Source organism: Coturnix japonica, chromosome 27 (assembly GCF_001577835.2).
Source record: "Coturnix japonica isolate 7356 chromosome 27, Coturnix japonica 2.1, whole genome shotgun sequence".
NCBI classification, from domain to species: domain Eukaryota; kingdom Metazoa; phylum Chordata; class Aves; order Galliformes; family Phasianidae; genus Coturnix; species Coturnix japonica.
Window position 1 is genome coordinate 580,190 of NC_029542.1, and position 19,462 is coordinate 599,651.

Here is a 19,462-nt window from a genome sequence, read left to right on the forward strand (position 1 = left end):
CAGGAGGCATTGCTTTTGGAGCAACCTATGTATTAACCTGACTAGCCACAACTCTGAAAGCGGTTCTGTCACAGTCGATATCTTCTCAGAGGTCGCTTTGCAGAATCAAAAGCAGATGGCACGATGGATTTTGCAAAGATTTTTGGAAGTTTACATGAATTGTTATCACCAATGACGAAAAAAAAAAAAAATGATACAGTTGGAAAGCAGCTCTGAAACAAATGGTCCTTGCACTTTCCTTAACCCTAACCCTCCTCCCCCCCACCCAAGCTGCAGGAAGCTTGTAGGTCCAACTGGATTTTACCACAACACAGAGGTAGACTGGAGCAACATCACATGGAATAAAGAAGTTGGAAGAAAGGATGGCCACACTGCTCCATCCCCCTGAAAAACCTTTACTTGGATGCTGGGGGCTGGGGACTGGGAGGGCATTGGGTTATCACAGTAAAAACAACCTCACACAACATGCCGCTGTCTGTCTTGCAGAAATCTCATATGACCTTGGGCTATGAGCCTCAGACTGAACCTCCTGTTCAAACCTGACCCAGCTCTTTGCACAACCTGAGCAGGAGGAAATGTGAGATGTAACATTGGCAGCTCTGGTTCCTGATGTATGTCACCCGCTCCCCGTCAGCAATTTCCCCATCTTTTCCAAAAGCTGAGGTGGGAGAAGAGCCCCCTGTCATCCACAACACCTGCACGGGCCTCTGGGCAGGTAGGGTGTGAGCAGCAAAGAGGAAGGGAAAGCTCATTTAAGGAGATTTTTTACATAAAAATGTTCTGGTTCCAGGTGACCTCAGGGTGTTTGGGGATAGCAGAGAAGGGATCATTCTCCTCCTCTCACAGGTTAGTGATACAACAGTCACAACCTGGATCAAAGTGGTCAGAGGCGTGGGTTGACTTGGTGATCTTATTGATCTTTCCAACCTTAATGAGTCTATGATTCTATGAAAGCAAGCTGGGTAATGAGATCTTCCCTGGGGAGCATACTGTGGGAGACAGTGTCAAGGGTTTTTTACTAAAGTTTAAGTAGATTGCATCCACAGTCTTCCCTTCATCATCTGGTCATAGAAGGAGGTGAGGTTGGTTAGGCTTAATGCATTCCTTCTACTTTCCCCATTCTCTGTTTTTTTGGTATTTGGACTCATATTTCTTGTTTTGGTGTTGGTTTGGTGCTGTTTGTTCTGGGGTTTTTTGTCTCCTGACTTTTGCTCTCCTGTGGGTCACTTGTGGCCATGGTGGTTCTCCAGGTTTTATACAATTTCTTTTTGAGTGAAAGGTTCGAACACTAGGATAACTTATTCCAACACTGAAAGAGAGGAAAATCAAAATAGGTGTAGATTTAACTGAGATTTAACTTTAACTGAGGTACACAAAAGGGACAAGTATCTTCTCATATCTTCCAGCTAAAATACAAGGAATTGCAGCAACCATACAAGTACTCAAACTTCCACTCTGCTGACAGTTCTTCTCAAGACAAGAACAAGTCCCAAAACCTGGGGAGAAGTATCTGCAGATGAGCACAAATCATGTGGAGACCTGAGACACCAACGACTGTTCTTCTTTTCTTCATATAATACATCTTTATCTGCATGGTTGAGCAGCCTGCTCGCAAGGTTTGGCTGGATTTGGCCCAACGCACCCTGCTCACCCAGCCATGCCTGCATGCTCTCAAGGTATTTTTGCACTGGAGGTTGCCTGGGGCAGTGCAATGCCATGAATAACTTTCCTCCTAAATAAAAGAGGGGATGGAGATATGGAAGAGGCAGGTGAGTTTGGGCTAAACCAGTAAAGGAGGAAAGCTGTTAAGCAGAATTTTGGATGGACATCTAAAATTTCTCTACGTAAGCAGTGGTCTGTGGAGGTGCAAAGAGCTGAAACATGAGAACATACATGTCAACTAAAAATGATATTGAATCTGGCACTAAAGTAAATGTCATCTGGCTCAATATGCATGGTGCTAAACCCAGAATCTAACAGCTAAAATCAATTCCCATCTGCCTTCAGGAAAATACTTAGCAGCAGATAGAATCACCAAGTTTGGAAAAGATCTTCAAGATTATCCAGTCCAATAGTCCACCTACCACCAATATTTCCCCATTAACCACATCCCTTAGTACAACATCTGAACATTTCTTGAAAACCTCCAGGAACAGTGACTGCACTGCTTCCTTGGCAGCCATTCTAGCGCCTGACCTTTCTTTCAGAGAAAAAAGTTTACCTAATATCCAAACTGAACCCTTCCTGGTGCAACTTGAAGCATTCATCTCTTGTCGTACTAGATACAGGGGAGCAGAGGCTGACACCCACCTCACCACGACCTCCTTTTGGGCAGTTGCTGAGAGTAATGAGGTCTCCCCTGAGCCTCTTTTTTAGACTCAACCATCCCAGTTCCCTCAGCTGCTCCCCATTGTGTTCCAGACCTTCACAGCTTCAATACTATTCTCTGGATATTCTCCAGTGCATTGATGTCTTTCTTGCAGTAAGAAGCCCAAAACTGTATGCAGTACTTGAGATGCATCCTCACCAGAGCTGAGTACAGAGGGATGATCACCTCCTGCTCCTGCTGATACACTCAGCTGATACAAGCCAGGATGTCTTTGGCCTTGGCCACCTGGGCACACTGCTTGATCATGTTTAGCCAATCATCTAACCAGCACCCCCAGGTCCATTTCTTCCATACAGTCTTCCAACAACTCTGCCCCATGCCTGTGACATTGCCTGGGGTTGTTGTGGCCATAGTGTAGGACTCGACACTTAGTCTTGTTGAACTTAACAGATAAGACATAGAGCAAAGCTGACAAAATCCAAGTGCAACACTGCACATTCATTTAAAGGCATTGCTGGAAGTGGTATATCTTGGTTCTGCAGTGGCTTTAAAAAAAGGACTGAGCAGTTATAATATTGAAAGTTATAATATTGATAATCTTTCCTATGTAGTCCTAGGGCTTACTTCTCCATCAAAAGTGTTCTACCCACAGACACTGACCACATAATCTACATCTGTTAAATCCAAGGCGTCAGAATTTTCACATTTTGAGGGTAGTTTCTATTAAGTTTGGCTGACAAGATGTCATATCTAAAGGGTCTAACATTTAAAATGTGCTGTATATCATGGGATGATGATAAGAACAGACAGTTTTGCTAACAGTGGACAGAGAGAATATCATCCATCAAAGTATTTGAACAATGTTGGTCTATGGAACTAAGGAAACTCGTACTTGGTCCAGGAAAGTTCGCAAAAGGTATCATGACTTTTACATTTCGAAAATGAGTCCTGGCAAAAAAGTTTTCACTAAATTTTGTCCCCTTAATATGAAGCAAGAACCTGATTTGTGCTTTTTATAGATTGCTGGCATTGAACTGCTTGATTCCCCAAAGCAATGGGATACTGACCATCCATAATGCTTCACTGGGAGGCAATCTGACCCAGAAGACACCAGTCTATCAAGAAAAGTTTTGCCTGACCATGATGGTCCAGCTTCTCTCCATCCAGCAAGGTGGGGATTTTCAGCATGGCTGCACACATAAGCAGGCATCCTACATGCTTCCTTTGCCAGAAAAACTTTCCCATGACATTTTAATCCCACTGCTGTTTATGGCAGATGGACATTCCTAATACGAGCATTGTGCTAGATGTGCTCATTCCATTCCCAAGAAAAATGCACCTGACCTGAAGCCTGCCTGCAGAGAGGTATTGCTTTCATAAAATCATAGATTGACCAATATTGGAAAGACCACTAAGATCACCTAGCTCAGCCATCAGTCCATGCCTGTGACAGGTCTAGACCATGTCCTTCAGTGTCATATCCATCCTTTTCTTGAAAACTTCCAAAGATGGTGACCCTACCACTTCCTTGGGCAGCTGGTTCCAGTGCATCACCATTCTTTCTGAAAGTATTTTTTTCCTAATATCCAATCTAACTTCGGTGTACCTTTGCATATGGAAGACCATAGGAAACAACAGGATCTACCACAGTAGAAGGATCCATGAGTGTGTTGAATCATTCAACCTTGCTGGTACCCAGGAGAATCCAGCTGCTATGAACTCTATTTCTGGCACACTTTTAGATCAGACCCAGCCTGTGGCCACGGCTCTTCCTCTGATCTTGTGTGGTCACTGTTGTGATCATTTCAATGAGGTGACACCATGCTGTGGTGACCAGATGCTATACCAAGGACTAGGTAAGATATAAGGGATCTCCTGGTAAACTCACTCTCAGCCACTACTGGAGCCAAAGCTCCCATGTGCCCATGCTGAAAGGCAAGAAGAGTCACTAGATAATTCTGAAGGGATCTGGCTAACTAAAGTCTTCAACATGTACATACCTGAGCTCAGCCTGGGCAGCCCTGTGGGTGAGCAGAAATGGTAATTTCTAGATATCTTCCGGAGAGGGTGTAGGTAAAGGAGAACTAAAAAGGTATAGAACTAAAAAGGTATAGAACTAAAAAGGTATACCAATGCAGCAGTGGAGTTCTTTAAAGCTATTTCCCAGTGATTTTCCTTGAAAGACAGACATGTACACTTTTAGAAATCAACTGGTATTTATTGACTGACAGGAACACCAGCAGAGCAGACATGAGTGCAACACTGAACAACAGAGCCAGCTACACAGATATGCACATTATAATCAAAAGGAAATTACTTACAGATTACATAAAAATTAGGACAAGGTACAAGCAGGACTGTAATATTTGTAGCACCAATATTTGTCTAGAAGATACAAAAGAAATATAAATAACAACCATACATCTCATCACATAAGTTGTACATCTTGAGGTAGTCAAACATTATAATTCCCTTAAGTACAGCCTTTTCTTGATTATTTTGTTTTGTTTTGTTTTGTTTTCTGTAGGACTTTATAGTATTGCAAACTGCCCTTCCAGTCTTATGCCATGTGTTTATGTTTTTCCACTAAGAAGATTTGCAGTGAACCCTTACTATCTACATCCTACCAATCTAGTATCTTCTTTACATACATAACCAGGGCAGCTTAGCTCTTGGAGTTGTAGCACATCATAAGGCATGCAGCATCATTTAAAAACTCACACGCACATCAAATGAAAACCCAACTCTTCATATCCCAAATCTCCAGGAGGTGGCGGAAGAGCTTTGCTCAGGATGATGTAGTTTGGGTTTGTTCTTCACTGCATTTCAAGCGGGAGATGCTGAACAGCCAACAAATCCAAGCTTTGCTTCCTGTCAACACAAAAGGTTCTCGCTTGTGTGAAGCATATTTCTGAAAATCAACCCGGAAGCATCAACGTCAACATGAGAAACCAGTACTTAGTTGTCCAATGAAATATCTTATTGTCCAGTTCTTAGTCAACAATTTGTTGTGTGTGCCTTCCAGGTACAAATTCACCTTTCATTTTCCTTTATTTATTTTCCTTTGACTCTAAAATACAAACTTTGATGTGAGATCCCTACCAGATTGTGTCAACCCAACATTCAAGAGAAGGGACCATTCCATCTTATGCCATGTGACTGAATGACAGCAAGACTGGATAAAAACACTACACTGTATAGATACTGCTGGTTACAACAGCTTGTTACTCAAATGGTAAAACATATTACTGCTAAAATCATCTGTAACTAGGGGCAATCCTTACGCATTTCAAAGGATAAGGCATTTTCAATGACAAGGGACTCAGGGACACCATTTCAAAAGGATGTATGTCCATATGACAGGGGCTATAGGTGAAAAAACAAGATCCTTTCATAGTATGGCAATGCAGTAGATAGTCCCTGTCATAAATATATTTAATATACCCTGCCAAAGGACCAACTTAGTCCAACATATCCACATTGATATTGCCTAAAAATGGGCATCTAGTCCTCCTGCCACAAACCTCTCCTTTGTTTTCCACTGACATCAGTGTTTCAGCCACAAAAGACACAAATAACCAATGCTGTAAGTTCTACTAGTCTGACCATATTCCTCTCTGCCTAAATAACCATCTTACTGTCTTTCTGGTCTTCTTTTTTAGTCTGCTATACAAAACACCTAACATGCCCCTGAAATGCATTCGTCTCCAGCTTAAATCATAACAACACTTGGAGCCTGAAAAGAGATATTACTAAAATAACACTTTTCACTCTGTGAAAGCCAGACATGCCTTTGGGGTGGGAGAAAGAAGCCTACCAATTTGAAATGCTCTTGTCAGGAAAATGAAAGGTGATAGTATTTCCTTACATGCTTACAGTGCAGCAGGACTGTATCACTGGAGAAGACCAAAAGACTTACAAATATATTTCTGTTCTTGTATGGTTTTCTCTTTTATATTATTTTTTTCTTTTTTTAACATGAATAGTAGAGTAAAAAAAATCACTTTGAGATGACCACACTACTTAGGTACATGGAAAGGACTCCAAGGGCCCTACAAAGACCAATAAAAAGGACTGAGCTCATCAAGAACGCATTTAGGAGCATCTTATCTGCCTTCAAATTATGAGATCTGGGTGTGGAGAATGGATTGTGCAGTTGGCCATCTGGGAAGTGTAGCTTCAGTAAGGCAAGAAGACAAAATGGTGTTTTCTCCCCTTTCTTCCCAAAGAATGAAATCCCTAAGAATGCTTCCAGCCTCCACCCACCAAGTCCCAGTCACTTTATATGAGAATGTTCCATGTGGAATCCAGTGACATGGTACCACCATCCTCTCAACTGGGCAGACTGGAATCAGTGCAGATCAAAGTCAGTTCCTTTGTTCCTTCACTTATGATTCCTGTTCCTAACAATTTTAGCTCACTGCTATGCTTGTTCATTGAGAACGCTGAGACTCGTGGGAAGTTTTCAACTCCAACAGGATTAAGAGTAACATGTAAATAGTGGTATGCTCAATATTAATTTCTGGGGTATTTAAAAAGGCCAATTAACCCAATTTGTAGCATTATGTCTGTCATAAACACTTTAATTCAGTTCAAGACAACTTTAGCCAGAAAAAAAAGGGATAAAAAGGAATAGGCCCATTAAGAGTTCTGTAGGTAGCCAATGGGAAGGTGTTAATGGCATCTACAGAGCCAGTTAGAGGCTTGATCTGCTCTGAGTCAGCCCTCTCCCATCCTTTCATAAAGCAGAAAGTGGGAATAGTTGTAAAAGACAGAGAGCAACAAGGTAAAGTGAGTACGCACTCATCACTGCCAAGTCAGTTTACCCAACCTTCCCTCATGACAGATCCCTGCACTGTCCAGATATATCTGACTTACCACTGCCATTCATGACTTGCAAGTTCTTATGACACCCCAATTCTGTGGTTGGTAATTCCTTGTCAGAAATCTTGTCTATCATTTGCACAGGGCAGGATCACACTTTGGGTGCAAGGGCAAAGAGCAGAACACATAAGGCAAAATAGGCTTTCTGATTGGGAAAATAAAATAAAATAAAAAACAGATGAAATAGATGCATAATTAGCACCATCACCCTGGATCCACCACCATAACACAATCCCTTGCAAGGCTGCGTGTTGCAAAAGATCACTCCTAACAGAGGCAATTCCAGGTTTTCTGTGTGCAGCAAAGTTCAACCACGGTTACAATGTGCTTGGAGCCCAGTGCCCAAAGTGTAGATCTGGGAGATGATGGACATGAGCTCCATTTGTTTGCAAAGTAGTATTTGACTTGCGTCAAAATGATGCTACTCAACAATGTGTTCAGAGCAGAAAAGATTCAGTTTCTGGAGAACAGTAAGTAAGATCTTCTGCTGCCAGAATTATTAGCCTTGGTGCATCATCATGCAGTCTCTGGTTAGTTGCCCCTCCAGTCCTTCTCTCCTCCAGGCAACATAGTACAAGCCCCTGGTATTTTGGTGTCACCACCCCAATGCATTTCCATAAGTGCAAGTGAGGGATGGGAGAGGGGAATACTCCTGCAGATGTGGTAACAAGCTCAAGAGAGTCTGACTGCTTCAGTGTTCCTACTGTCCCCTTACCACTTCCACTCTCTCCTTCCTGATGTGTTTACCTGGCAAACCTCTGCATTTCACACCCTGTCCCCAGACTGGGGGATCTCAGCACTGAGATAACAGGACATTTTGGTGCTTGTCTTCTCCCTTACGCCATCTTAGAGAATCACATCCCACTCTCAATACTGCTTTCTTGTACTATAGGATTTGTCTTAACCCTCCAGCACAGATTTACTGCTTGCAACTGTAGACCACTTCTTCCTGCATGCACTGTTGGCACTCAACGTAGCAGCACCATTGAACCTGACAGTGGCAAGAAAAGGTAACGAGGTGGCTCTGGGTGTTGTAGCCTCGTCCACAACACATGCTGTCACAGTTGCCCTCTCGAGAGCACGTTCTCCCAGCAGTCCCCAGGGAGTATTTGCTGGGACGGCAGAAACTGGGGGAATCCTCCACATACACCAAGTCGGTGGCACGAGGCGAAGCATGGTGCTTGGTGGAATGGCTGTGCCTCTGTGGGCTGGCCAGCTCTGAGTGTCCCACAGCATCATTGGTGGTGCTGAAGACCTTGACAGCATCATCATAGCGCAGCTTCAGCAGTCGTCCAATCTCATGGAAAGGAGAAAGCTGCTTCCAACAAGTCCGAACAGCACATGAACCGGAGACGCCGTGGCACTTGCATGTAGTTTTGAGTCCATTTTTGACAGCCTGATGAGGAAGAGAAGTGGTATCAATACCTGCCAGGAGCATGAGCCTTGTTCTGGATAGAGAATCACCTCAGGTGCAGAAAGGCTGTAAGTACTTTGACATGGTCTAAAGCAGTCACAGGCATGGGTTGGTGGTTGGACTTACTGGTCTTTCCAACCGTAATGATTCTATGATTCTACTTTGGATTTACTGGTGTTATTCCTATTTTATGCAGTGGAATCTAAAAAGAACACAAAGGAATGACTACAGAGTTCACCAAAGAGTGACAGTTTGAGTGCCTGAATATTGAGGCCAGTCAAATCCTCTCTAAGCAGATGTGTGCAATAGCATCAGTAGTCAACCACAAAACCACCTCCAGCATTATTAATTCCCATTCTTAGTATAATCAAACCAAGACAGTGCTCTAATTAAACAAGTAATTGATCTCAATAAATGGAAAAAGAAATGTTAAGTCAGTACAGTGTAACATAAAGGTCAAAATGCTCAACCTAATGGTCTCCCTAACCCAGAAATGTGGCATAACCAGATCCATAGCAAATCATACATATATTGCAAATCACCAGGTGGCTCACAAGTGCTCTCAAGAGTGCCAGCTTGTGCTGCTCTCCTGATCCAAACATGCAACTCCTCATGTCAGAGTTTAGGAGACTGTCAGTACCACAAGGTCCAAAACACATGGGTAAACCAGTCTGGGTTCTCAATAACAGCAGTGAATACTCAGCCTCAGATGATGGGTTGGAAGACTTGCACCGAACCCTAACTTTCTTCTAGATCTCACCTTAATGCCCACATTGGTGTTGTGGATGTCCACCTTGGCCCGCAGATCTTTTCCAATCCTCTTCTGACCGAGGAACTTTTTCAGGAACTTGGTGCTGTATTTGAGGTTATCCCCACACACGCCCCATTGCCAGGCCTTGCGGTTCTCCAGGTCTGGAGAATCATCACAGGTGCAGCGCTCCATGCGCCCTGCACTGCACGCTCTGGCCAAGGAATGGGTGAGAGCTGCAGAAGACACTGCATATAGGAAGGCTGTTTCCTTAAAACCTGCACAAGAGAAGGATTAGGAGAGGGTAGGAGCAAGGGAGGCAAAATGATGTGTTTTGAAAAACAAAAACTCTATTTGGCCACATCCTCACCGCAGAGAGCTGATAAGAATCAAGGCAGTCACTGAAACCATATTGTGACTCAAAATTAGGAACTATTTAGTGGAGACTAAAAAAGGATTCAAAAAATATTTTAAGAAATAGACCCCCTTATTTCAAACTGTTTTTAGTTGGGGCTGTGTTGATATGATAGTAATATTTTGTATCAAAAGATCACACGTGGTTTGATTGGGATAGGCTTCATGTTGGAAAAACACCCTGGGGAAAGTCATATTCTTCAGATTTCCTGACTTCTTTGTAAAGTGTCTCCTCCTGTGACTGTGGTGGTGCTTTCTGAAAATATTCTGCTTTTTAAACCAAGCTAAATTTTGGTTTAGGAAAAATACATCTGTACCTATCATGGAGGGAAAGACATATTACACAATGGAAAATTCCAATTTTCCTTCTGCAAAAGAAGGAAACAAATCTGTTTCCCTAAAAAATGAAAGAGAGAACCACAGAGATCCAGTCCAGTCTTGCAGTTAGTCCTGCTTTGAGCAGTGGTTGGAAGGTACATGTGGAATCCATCCAGCCCAGCCTCAAATCCTTCCACCATTCTATTCATCTAGCAGGGGAGCTGAACTCAGTGATCTCCAAAGATCCCTTCCAGCCGCTATGATTCTATGATTCTATGATTCTATGATTCTACTCCCTCAAGGAGTTCTCATCCAGTTCTAATAACAGATTGGACCACTGACTGCTGAGATCCAGGTGAAGCCACCATAAATGTGATAACAGAAGAGGACAAATAACTCATCAGCAAGAAGAAGGAAAAAATAACTGATTGTACAGAGGCTGTGTCTGCAACCTCAAAGCAAACTTCATTTGCAATTGTTGGAATTCCAAAATTTTATGTGAAATATTTAGCAGTAAGTCTGGATATGGATGAAAAATGAAAAAATGTTGAGGAAGCCAATGAGGCCAATCAATAATCTTCTTCCTGTCTCTCCATTTTAGCTATTTGGAACAAGCAACCACCAGCGAGACTTTCTGGTTGACAATGTTCTATCTCATGTCAGAGGGGACTAAAAGAATAATAAAAATATATCTCCAAATCCATTCAAAGTTATGGAAAAACATATGGAATGTAGTCAGTGCATATTATGAACAGTGACATGATGCCCACACGTGAGATCCTAAATTTGACAAAAAATTTCAGTAGCAGATCCCCAAATTCTTACCAGATCCCCAAATCCTTACCAGATTCCCTGTATCCTATCTGACTACTGATACCAGCAGAGTGGATTGCATTTCAGAAACGCTTTCCCATACCATATAAAGCTAGCAGTACCACTCAGCCCCACACACTCTGCTAAATCTGACTTTGTGGAACACCACACTGCTTCTGCTATTTCTGACTGGTGATAGTTTGGTTCCTTCTGCGGCATTCCACGTAACTGCTGGCCAGATATCAACCCACTTGAAATCAGAGACCATTGCTTGTGGTCAGACCATTGCAGACAGCAAGATAACGAGCATACTTCCAAATCACGTCCTTCCTCTCCTCCTCCTATCTCTTTTTATGGCAGAGGTTCAGTGTCTCCAAATTGTCAAACTCTTGCCTGAAAAGCACACAGTGATTCCCCCTAGACTGTCATCTTCTGATTCCTCTTGAATTATTCCTCTTCCTCACCAGCCTACAGCTACAGAATAACCTCTGCTGTGATGGTAATGCACTGCTATGTGGCATGGTGTGATTTAGACCACAATGAAAACTGTAATAGGAGGAGTTGAGCTGTGTGGTGGTTCTGTCAAAGGCAAAATGCTCAAGGTCAAAGACTTTTCAGTGTTACAGTAAAGACAGTGTGAGCACTATCCTAGTGATAGGATGAGAGGTAAGAGCCTCAAGTTGCACAAGAGTTGACTGAGGTTGCATATTAGGTAACATCTGCTCAGAAAGAGTGGTGATGCACTGGACCACGCTGCCCAGGGAGGTGTGGGGATCAGCATCCCTGGAGGTGTTCAAAGAAAGGGTAGATGTAGTACTTAAGAGACTTGGTTTAGAGGGCAGTTCTGGTGGTAGGTGGATGGTGGGACTGGATGATCTTAGAGGTCTTTTCCAACTTCAATGATCCTATGACTCATTTCAGAGCAAGTGGAAGAGACATCTCTCTGCCCAACAAACACAAACTGTAGAGCAGAGGGATGTAGAACAGTAGTAAGATTCAGAAAGGGAAGTCTTCTCAAGTTCTGCAGCCCAACATCTTGCCTAAAGCAGAGTAACTCCAAGGTCAAGTTGCTCAGCGTTCTGAGTTCCAAAAACCTCCAAGGATGGAAATTGTACAACTTCTCTGCACTGCACCATTTCCAGATTCCTCATAACATCACTGAAAACACTGGTAGAAAATAAATTACCCTGGTCAACATGAAGCAAAAAATGGATCGATGGGAGGAGGACTGTCAGTGTAAACCAACAAGTGAAGCAGAAAGTGAAAGTAAAGCTGACAGCGCAACGAAATAAAAATAAAAGCAGAAAGTCCTCGGTATATATGCACTTTGTTGTTGTTACTAAAAGTATGGAATTACAGAAAATAAGAAGTGAAAGGAAAACTGTTATTGTCTGAGCAATGATTTCCAAACAGCAACATAGTTCTGATTTGTGAGAAACAGATCAAAAACGTCAGCTGAAAATGTTCATTTTTATGAAAGAAATTAACCTATTTTCAAGTTAAAGGAAAAATGAGGGCTAATAACTGCTTTCATCCAACTGTCCTCTAACACGGGGGATATACATAGCATACTTTACTGTATTAAATCATCACCTGATCCTTAAGATGGTGTAATAAAAGTATTCAAACACTTATCCCCATCTGCCAAAACAGGTTTTAAATTACAGGTGATATTTTATTTTGTCAATCTGGAGTCCATGGAAATGTTGGGGCATGCCACCAACAGATAATTAAATGTTTCCCAGCTATTTGAAGATGAGGATTATTCAATTGTCGTTTTCAAGTTCTTTCAGGCTGATGAAGGCAGACATGTCAGAAAGTCACTCAGAATGATTGTGGACATTCATGAGCTAAAAAGTTCATTGTATTGCCTTGCAACAAAGAAAATTTGATCTTGTTTGTGCTGAAGCTTAGCACAATTTTAATGTAATATTTAATTTAATAACATTTGATAATGTTATAATGGTTAAATTGCAATGCCAATTAAAATTTTAATTTAATTCAGGTTAATGCTGGCTTTTTTAGCTGCTGTGTTATGCTTGTGTACCTCATGGACATCACTAAGAGAACATTTTCTTCCTCTAAAGCCTTTGTGAAAAAGAAGCCAGAGACCTTTCTGTCAACTACAGCTGAATGTTTGTGGAATCTCCAAATATATGAGACAATGTCTTAGGAGATATTTGCAAATATGCAATGAAATGCATCAAAGCTAAATAGCTATTTTAAATGGCTAATTGGGATTAAATCCTGTATCAGAGAACAACTGAACTTTACATGAGATGATACAAAGAGCTGAAATGAAGACTTGTCTTAAAATGTCACTGAACTTCTAAGCATCAGCCTTGATTGCAGGACAAGAAAGATGGCCAGCACAGAAAACTCTTGGCCAAAAATCCATAAACCAATGGTGTGAACTTCCTTCCATTTTCCAAACCATGACAAACCACACAGGAAAGATGAGGACAGGAGGCCAAATGGCACTCTTATTCCCAGCTCCCTTTCCTAAACAAAGCAGACAGTCTTAGTAGGCAATGTTGGCAGTAGGTTGACAGCTGGACTGGATGATCTTAGAAGTCTTTTCAAATATTAATGATTCTAAGAGTGGGCATGGTGGGGATGGGATGATGGTTGGATATGGTGACCTTAGTGAATCTTAGGAGTTCTATGATTCCACAATTCTATGACCTCTGCACTTTGATAACCACCCTGATGACCCTTACTGGCAGTGGGATGCAAATTCCAGGTGATCCAGCACCAAGTGAGATTGATACTTCAAACAAAGACTACCTTGTACCTCGCTTCAGCAGACTGGTCCGTCCCTCCAGGCTGCAGTTCCAGCGTTCACTGCGAAACTGGAACTGGCATTCCATGATCCCAAGGCGGATGGCATCACGCAACGTCTCCGCCAAGCCAGGCTCCCTCCGACACAGTCTCTTCTGCTTGCGGGACAGTTTCAGCAAGTCACACTGCTTCATGTGAGCCTTCCCCTGGGCAGAGTTTGTCGAGGTTCCTAAGGAGGGGAAGTGGGTCAGGGCTTCTTTCCCAGTCAGGCTGAAAGAAAGCAGGAAAACTGTGAGTTGTGGAAGAGAAATACCTTTCCAGAGCAAGGACAGTTTTTGTCAGAAAGTAAAGAAGGGCCAGCTGAAATGTATCACACTTGGCTGATAAATAGGTTTGTTAAACAGTAAAGACGGGTTCCATTCCATATCAGAGAAAAGCAGAGATTTACATCTGATAATATCTAAAGAGCTAGAACAAATATTTGTGCTTCAAAATGTCCCTTGAAAGCACCAACTCTTACAAGCACTCCATGTGCTTACAGAATCGTAGTATCATAGAATGGCAGAATCATAGAACATTTCAACCACAGAATCCTGTCATCATAGAATCACCAAACCATTGGATCACAGAACAACAGAAATACAGAATCAACCATAGAACCATAGAAACCCAAATCATTCAGTCCTAGGACTGTAGCATCATAGAATCACAGATTGGCTCGGATTGAAACAGACATTATAGACCATCTAGTTCCAACCATGTACTTTATATTGCACATGATTTAGCTGAAATATGTCATTGATATTGAGAAAAAATGTTTCACTGTTCATAGCAAGATGGCCTTTTTATTTGGAAATTCATCTCCCTTAGTGTCCTTAGGATGTTTGATAACATTATTTTACATCAATGTAAGATTTTAAGGCTGCAAACAAACTGGGAAGAGTGACAAATTTGCACAACATTAACCTGGAGTGCCACTCCTGATCACCAGGGGACATTATCCGCCATGGTCCAGTTCACAAGCAAAGACTTTTAACCAATGGAGAAGACCCAACTGAAGGCCTTCATTGCTCCACAAAAGACAGACATTTCTAACACTACAGTCTCAGCTGTTAAAGCAAGACCAAACACTTGTGGGTGACATAACTTTCACTATGGAGGATGTAAATCAAGTACCACAGCTTGTATTTTAGTTCTCCACATACTCTGTAGGCATCTCTTTCTGAGCTCATTGTCTAGATCTCCCTGCTATAAATCCAGTCTACCCAGGAATGGTACAAAAAGGACAGTTCTCATGTGGAACTTATTGCTTAAATTGATTTTCAAAGCTTTATAATAGATGTGAAGATCTACACCAAACAGGAGAAAACTGAACCAGGCAAGTTTGTAGAAACCATATAGAAGTGTCCTGATACGACTACTATGACATCTGGCAAGTTATAAAAGTTGAAATCAGAATGTGAAGCTATATGAACCTTTGGCTTGACAAAGGACAGCTGTTCCTATAGTCATGGACGGAGATTATCTCAGAGCTACCCCATGACCTGCCAATGAGTTTTGGAAGAAGATGATCCTGATCCATTCTCCAAATCCTGAAGGATGTTAAATGTTAATATTAATGAAAATCTCAAAGAGGATAATAAGAGGAGCCAAAAAACAACCTTTCAAGAAGTTGATTTCATTTTCAAAGCAATCTGAATGTTGCACATCAACTGCACGATGGCACCACTGTACTGGTTTTGGCTTAGACACAGTAGCTCATATGGTGATGTGATGATTTGTGATGAAATTGATAATACAACAGTGTTTTATTTTTTTCTGACCAGTGCTTGCATAGAATCAAGGTCTTTTCTGCTTCTCACTACTGAGACAGATCTTCATTCCATAGGATTGGTGCATACATGCAACTTTCAAAACTAATCTCACATAACTTTCAGTTTAGGGAAGTGGGTAGAGAAACTGGAGTTTCCCAAGGTCACACAGTTGATACTGCAGTTGGGCAAACCGCATGTCACTTTTAGGTGATTTAGAGTTTATTATCTATAGATCACACACCAAAAAAGTAAAATCTTTGAATTAATGCACACCTGTTAGCAATCTGGAAAAACAATAAGGACCTCAAACTTTTATTTCTTCCTACTTTTCTGTCTAAGCACTTTGCTAAATTCATCGTTTTCCTTTAATCTCCTTCCAGCCACATTCCAGCTGCTTAAGAGTCTTTTAATGAGGGTCTGTTCCTGTGCAATGCCTAATGTCCCCTGGATCTGAAAGGTCTTAAAAACCTTTAAAATATGCCTTTTCTTTCTATCCCAAGAAAGGAGAGAAATCAAAGGGAGGCACAACTGTATTCCATATCTGATTTCGCCAGCCTTTCATGTTGCACAGAAATACACACACCTCATAGATTGCTGCAACAAGCATTCAGGCAAGGCAAAGAGAATACTGAATGATGACAGATCAAATCAAGGCCACTAAGGTGTACTGTGGGTCCTCAGTTCTCCTCTCTTCCTAGCAGCTCAGTGGAATAGACTTTTCAACCTTTCAGAAGCAAGACAAGCTTTATGTAGCTCCTTCTACAGACAGTCCAACCCAAACCAGCAGCCACATCCATCACTACACAGGAGATCTGATTTTCAGTCTGACTCTGGAGTGGCCACAGCCAACATAAGACACTCAGCTCTGAGCAGGATGACTTTCTAGAAAATATGGCACCCTGAGATAGTGCCCAAAGAGAAGCCAATAAATCAAGTCCAGAAAATACCCATGAAAAGCCCTAACACCTATGGAGGTTGCTTCAAAAGTAATGCTTCCTACTTACTTCCATGTAAGCTTCAGAAGATACAAAGCGCATAAGAACATCATTTGGTAATGCAAATTCTCAGCTACAAAGCAGTATTTTTTTAATGTATGTCAGTGCTGCACTTTTTTTCCTAGTGGAGGAATTAAATTCCACACCTTTGCTTCATACACACTTCCATATTGGATACCACTTGTTCAGACTTCTCCTCTCCTACCATCCCTCATATGGCAACAAAATGTAATGAAATATCAGTGAGAAAGCTCAGCCTTTACTGCTGTACTGCCAGCATCCACCATTTTATGATGTGGGCCATGACTTTCATAGCAGACCTCCTGCAATGCATTTGCAGTCCCCCGCCCACTCTGCATTGTCAGTCACTGAGAGCTGAATTAAGAGCAGCTGCAAAATAAGGCAACACATAATGTGGGACTCTGGGCAGCCTGGCGCCTCTGTACCTACCACAGGTATTTCAGGTTGAGTGTCAAAGAACTACTCCAGTGGATCTGGCTGCCCACGGAGCATGAGCCACACTGGCCAATGAGCAAGACATGCTGCAGCCCGCTTCTTGTGTATCTCCCTCCCCAGGCAAAGACTTTAATCACATTTGCTGCTCTGCTGACCCAGCAACATCCTACCTGAGCTGGATCTCTTCTGAATTCTGCTCTTAGTTCTAGGAAGAGGACAACTGCTGCCCAATAGGTGATCCACATCTTTCCCTGGAGCCTTTGGTTATTTTTGCTGGATCCCTCTATACTTGCCTTACTTTTGTCCTGATGGACCAAATTTGGTGTTTTCTTCACTGGTACCAACTCACAAAAGGATTCAAGTCCTGTCTCTGTGGACAGCCACCCAAATGCCTCCTTCACATTACATCTTTATAAGGCTTTTCTCACTCAATGTTTGGAAAGCAAGGATTCGGCTCATATCCCTACATTTCTAATACTCTGCAAAGTTAACCCTAACCCTGAACCAGGGTGTAAGGGTCCCTCCAATTCAGTACTAGTTTGGACATGAGATATTCCTGTCCCAGGCTGAGTCACACAGATACTCACACCAGGACTTCCAAGATATTCAAGTTCCCCCCTTAACTGCTGACTTTCTATTTGAAAGCACCCATGTATCTCATAATTAACCATCATCAACACTCACTGAGTTTATGGATTTGACTTTCTTGTATTCCTTTTTTGAAATTCAATATAAAATGAAAAGGTTAAAACATGCCAGACATACTTGTTCCAAAACACTAAAAAAAAAAAAATAAATAAATAAAATAAAATAAAAACCATTAAAAAAAAAGAAAAGAAAAGAAAAGAAAAGAAAAAAGAAACTCCAGCCTTAGATCTTGATATATGCACAGTCAAAAGGCAGCACACTCAGCTTTCTTATGACCAAGAAGCAGCTCACACCAAACAGACCACTGTGATAGAGTGAAGAATCACTCAGGTTGGTCTAAGAAACAAGTCCAACTGGAGCAATGGGAGCTGCTCTGTATCAGTTATCTGAAAGAGAAATACTGTTCACTTCCAAAGGGAATGGTCTTATGCATGTGCCCCTTTAGCTGGAAAGCCAAACCCAACCCAACACCTTCATGAAGTAACCAAGAAAGACAGTCTTCTGCTCCCAAAAGGCTTTCAGATATGAGATAAGCCAAATGATACAATTAATAATTTTAAAATCAGATAGTCTGAATAATCTTTGAAATAGAAATGGAATGGCAACCACAGGTAAGCAGTGCCACACCAGTAGATGCATGTGGATTAGGGAGATGTGCCTTTGGAGGACCACGTGAATCCATGCAGTTCTCAGAGCTGAAGTTTATTTCTGTGCCCAGGGAGATCCTTCTCCACCAGACCACACCACCCTGGCACCCCGTAGTGTCAGCACATCCCTCACACTGCCCCCCCCCAGTTCTCCCTGCCATCCTCTTCTCCCATCTTATTCCCCCCAGGACAGCAGTTTGAAGAGGCATTATATCCAGTAACGATCCAGAGCTCATTTTAAGACCAGAGCAGAAACAAAGCAGAGTTCAAGAAACTCTGTTCTCGTCCCATTTGCACCCAGCTAACAGCATCTTCCACCCAGTTTCTCTCCAGTTCATTCTCCCTCCCTCCACCCCAACCCCTCCTGCGGGGGCACCGAGCCCCTCCGTCCCACCTCTCCCCAGGTAGACCCCGCAGTGCCGGACCCGCAGGTGCACTCCCCGCGCATCTTACGCGCATCCCCGCAGCGCTCCCTCCCCGCAATCCCCGCAGCGCTGACCCGAAGTAGGCGGCGGCGGGTGGCGGTGGCAGCAGCAATAGGAGGAGGAGGAGGAGGAGAAGGAGGAAGAGGCGGCAGACGGCAGCTCGCATGGTGCCGGGAGCAGCTCGATGCGCGGCCGCCTGGCGCCGAGGCTCTTTAAGCGGGAGGCGGGGCGGCCCCTCATGCGTCCCGTCCCGTCCCGTCCCGTCCCGTCCCGTCCCGTCCCGTCCCGTCCCGTCCCGTCCCACAGCCCCCGGGCACAGAGAGCAGGACGGCGCCGGGCACCCTCAGTGCTCCAAGGGGGCCCGTCGATCCCTGTGGGTTCCGTGGGGCTGGGAGTCCTCGGACAGCTGGGTCCCAATGGGTGCTGCCGACCCCAAGAAAAATAACAGAATCGTGGGGTGGTCGGTTTTGAAGGGACCTTACAGATCATAGAACCATGGAATCGAGGTGGGGTTGTGTTGGAAGGGACCTTACAGATCACAGATCCATGGAATCACAGAGCCTTTGAGTTGGAGGGGCCTTAAGGATCACCAGGCACCAACCCCCCTGCTCCAGCTCCCCTCCAACCCACCAGTTAAGGCTGCTGCATCCAACTTGGCCTTGAACATCTCCAGGGATGGGGCGTCCACAGGCCTCACGGAGCACGCAGGGTGTGGGTTGTCTCCATACTGGGCTTGAGGATACATGTCAGTGCCATGCATAATAACAGTGGATGCA

The 19,462-nt window shown here is 43.1% G+C and overlaps 1 protein-coding gene across 1 annotated transcript; it reads right to left on the reverse strand.

The window, feature by feature from the left end:
- Nucleotides 1-7,262: 7,262 nt before the first annotated feature.
- WNT9B (Wnt family member 9B) lies at nucleotides 7,263-18,882 on the reverse strand. Its single transcript, XM_015885422.2, has 4 exons — nucleotides 18,761-18,882; nucleotides 13,715-13,971; nucleotides 9,388-9,653; nucleotides 7,263-8,609 (listed from the first exon to the last, which is right to left on the reverse strand). Exons 1-4 carry the CDS (start codon nucleotides 18,850-18,852, stop codon nucleotides 8,133-8,135), a joined length of 1,092 nt encoding a protein of 363 aa, XP_015740908.2. The 5' UTR covers nucleotides 18,853-18,882; the 3' UTR covers nucleotides 7,263-8,132.
- Between the last annotated feature and the right edge of the window lie 580 nt (nucleotides 18,883-19,462).

What these genes read in the sequence shown, in the direction of transcription:
- WNT9B (XM_015885422.2), bottom strand. Translation starts at nt 18,852, where the DNA reads ATGCGAGCTGCCGTCTGCCGCCTCTTCCTCCTTCTCCTCCTCCTCCTC. An exon ending in GACCAGTCTGCTGAAGCGAG is followed by an intron (nt 9,654 to 13,714) that starts GTACAAGGTAGT and finishes TCTCTTGTGCAG; the next exon opens with GTTTTAAGGAAACAGCCTTC. An exon ending in ACACCAATGTGGGCATTAAG is followed by an intron (nt 8,610 to 9,387) that starts GTGAGATCTAGA and finishes CTTCCTCATCAG; the next exon opens with GCTGTCAAAAATGGACTCAA.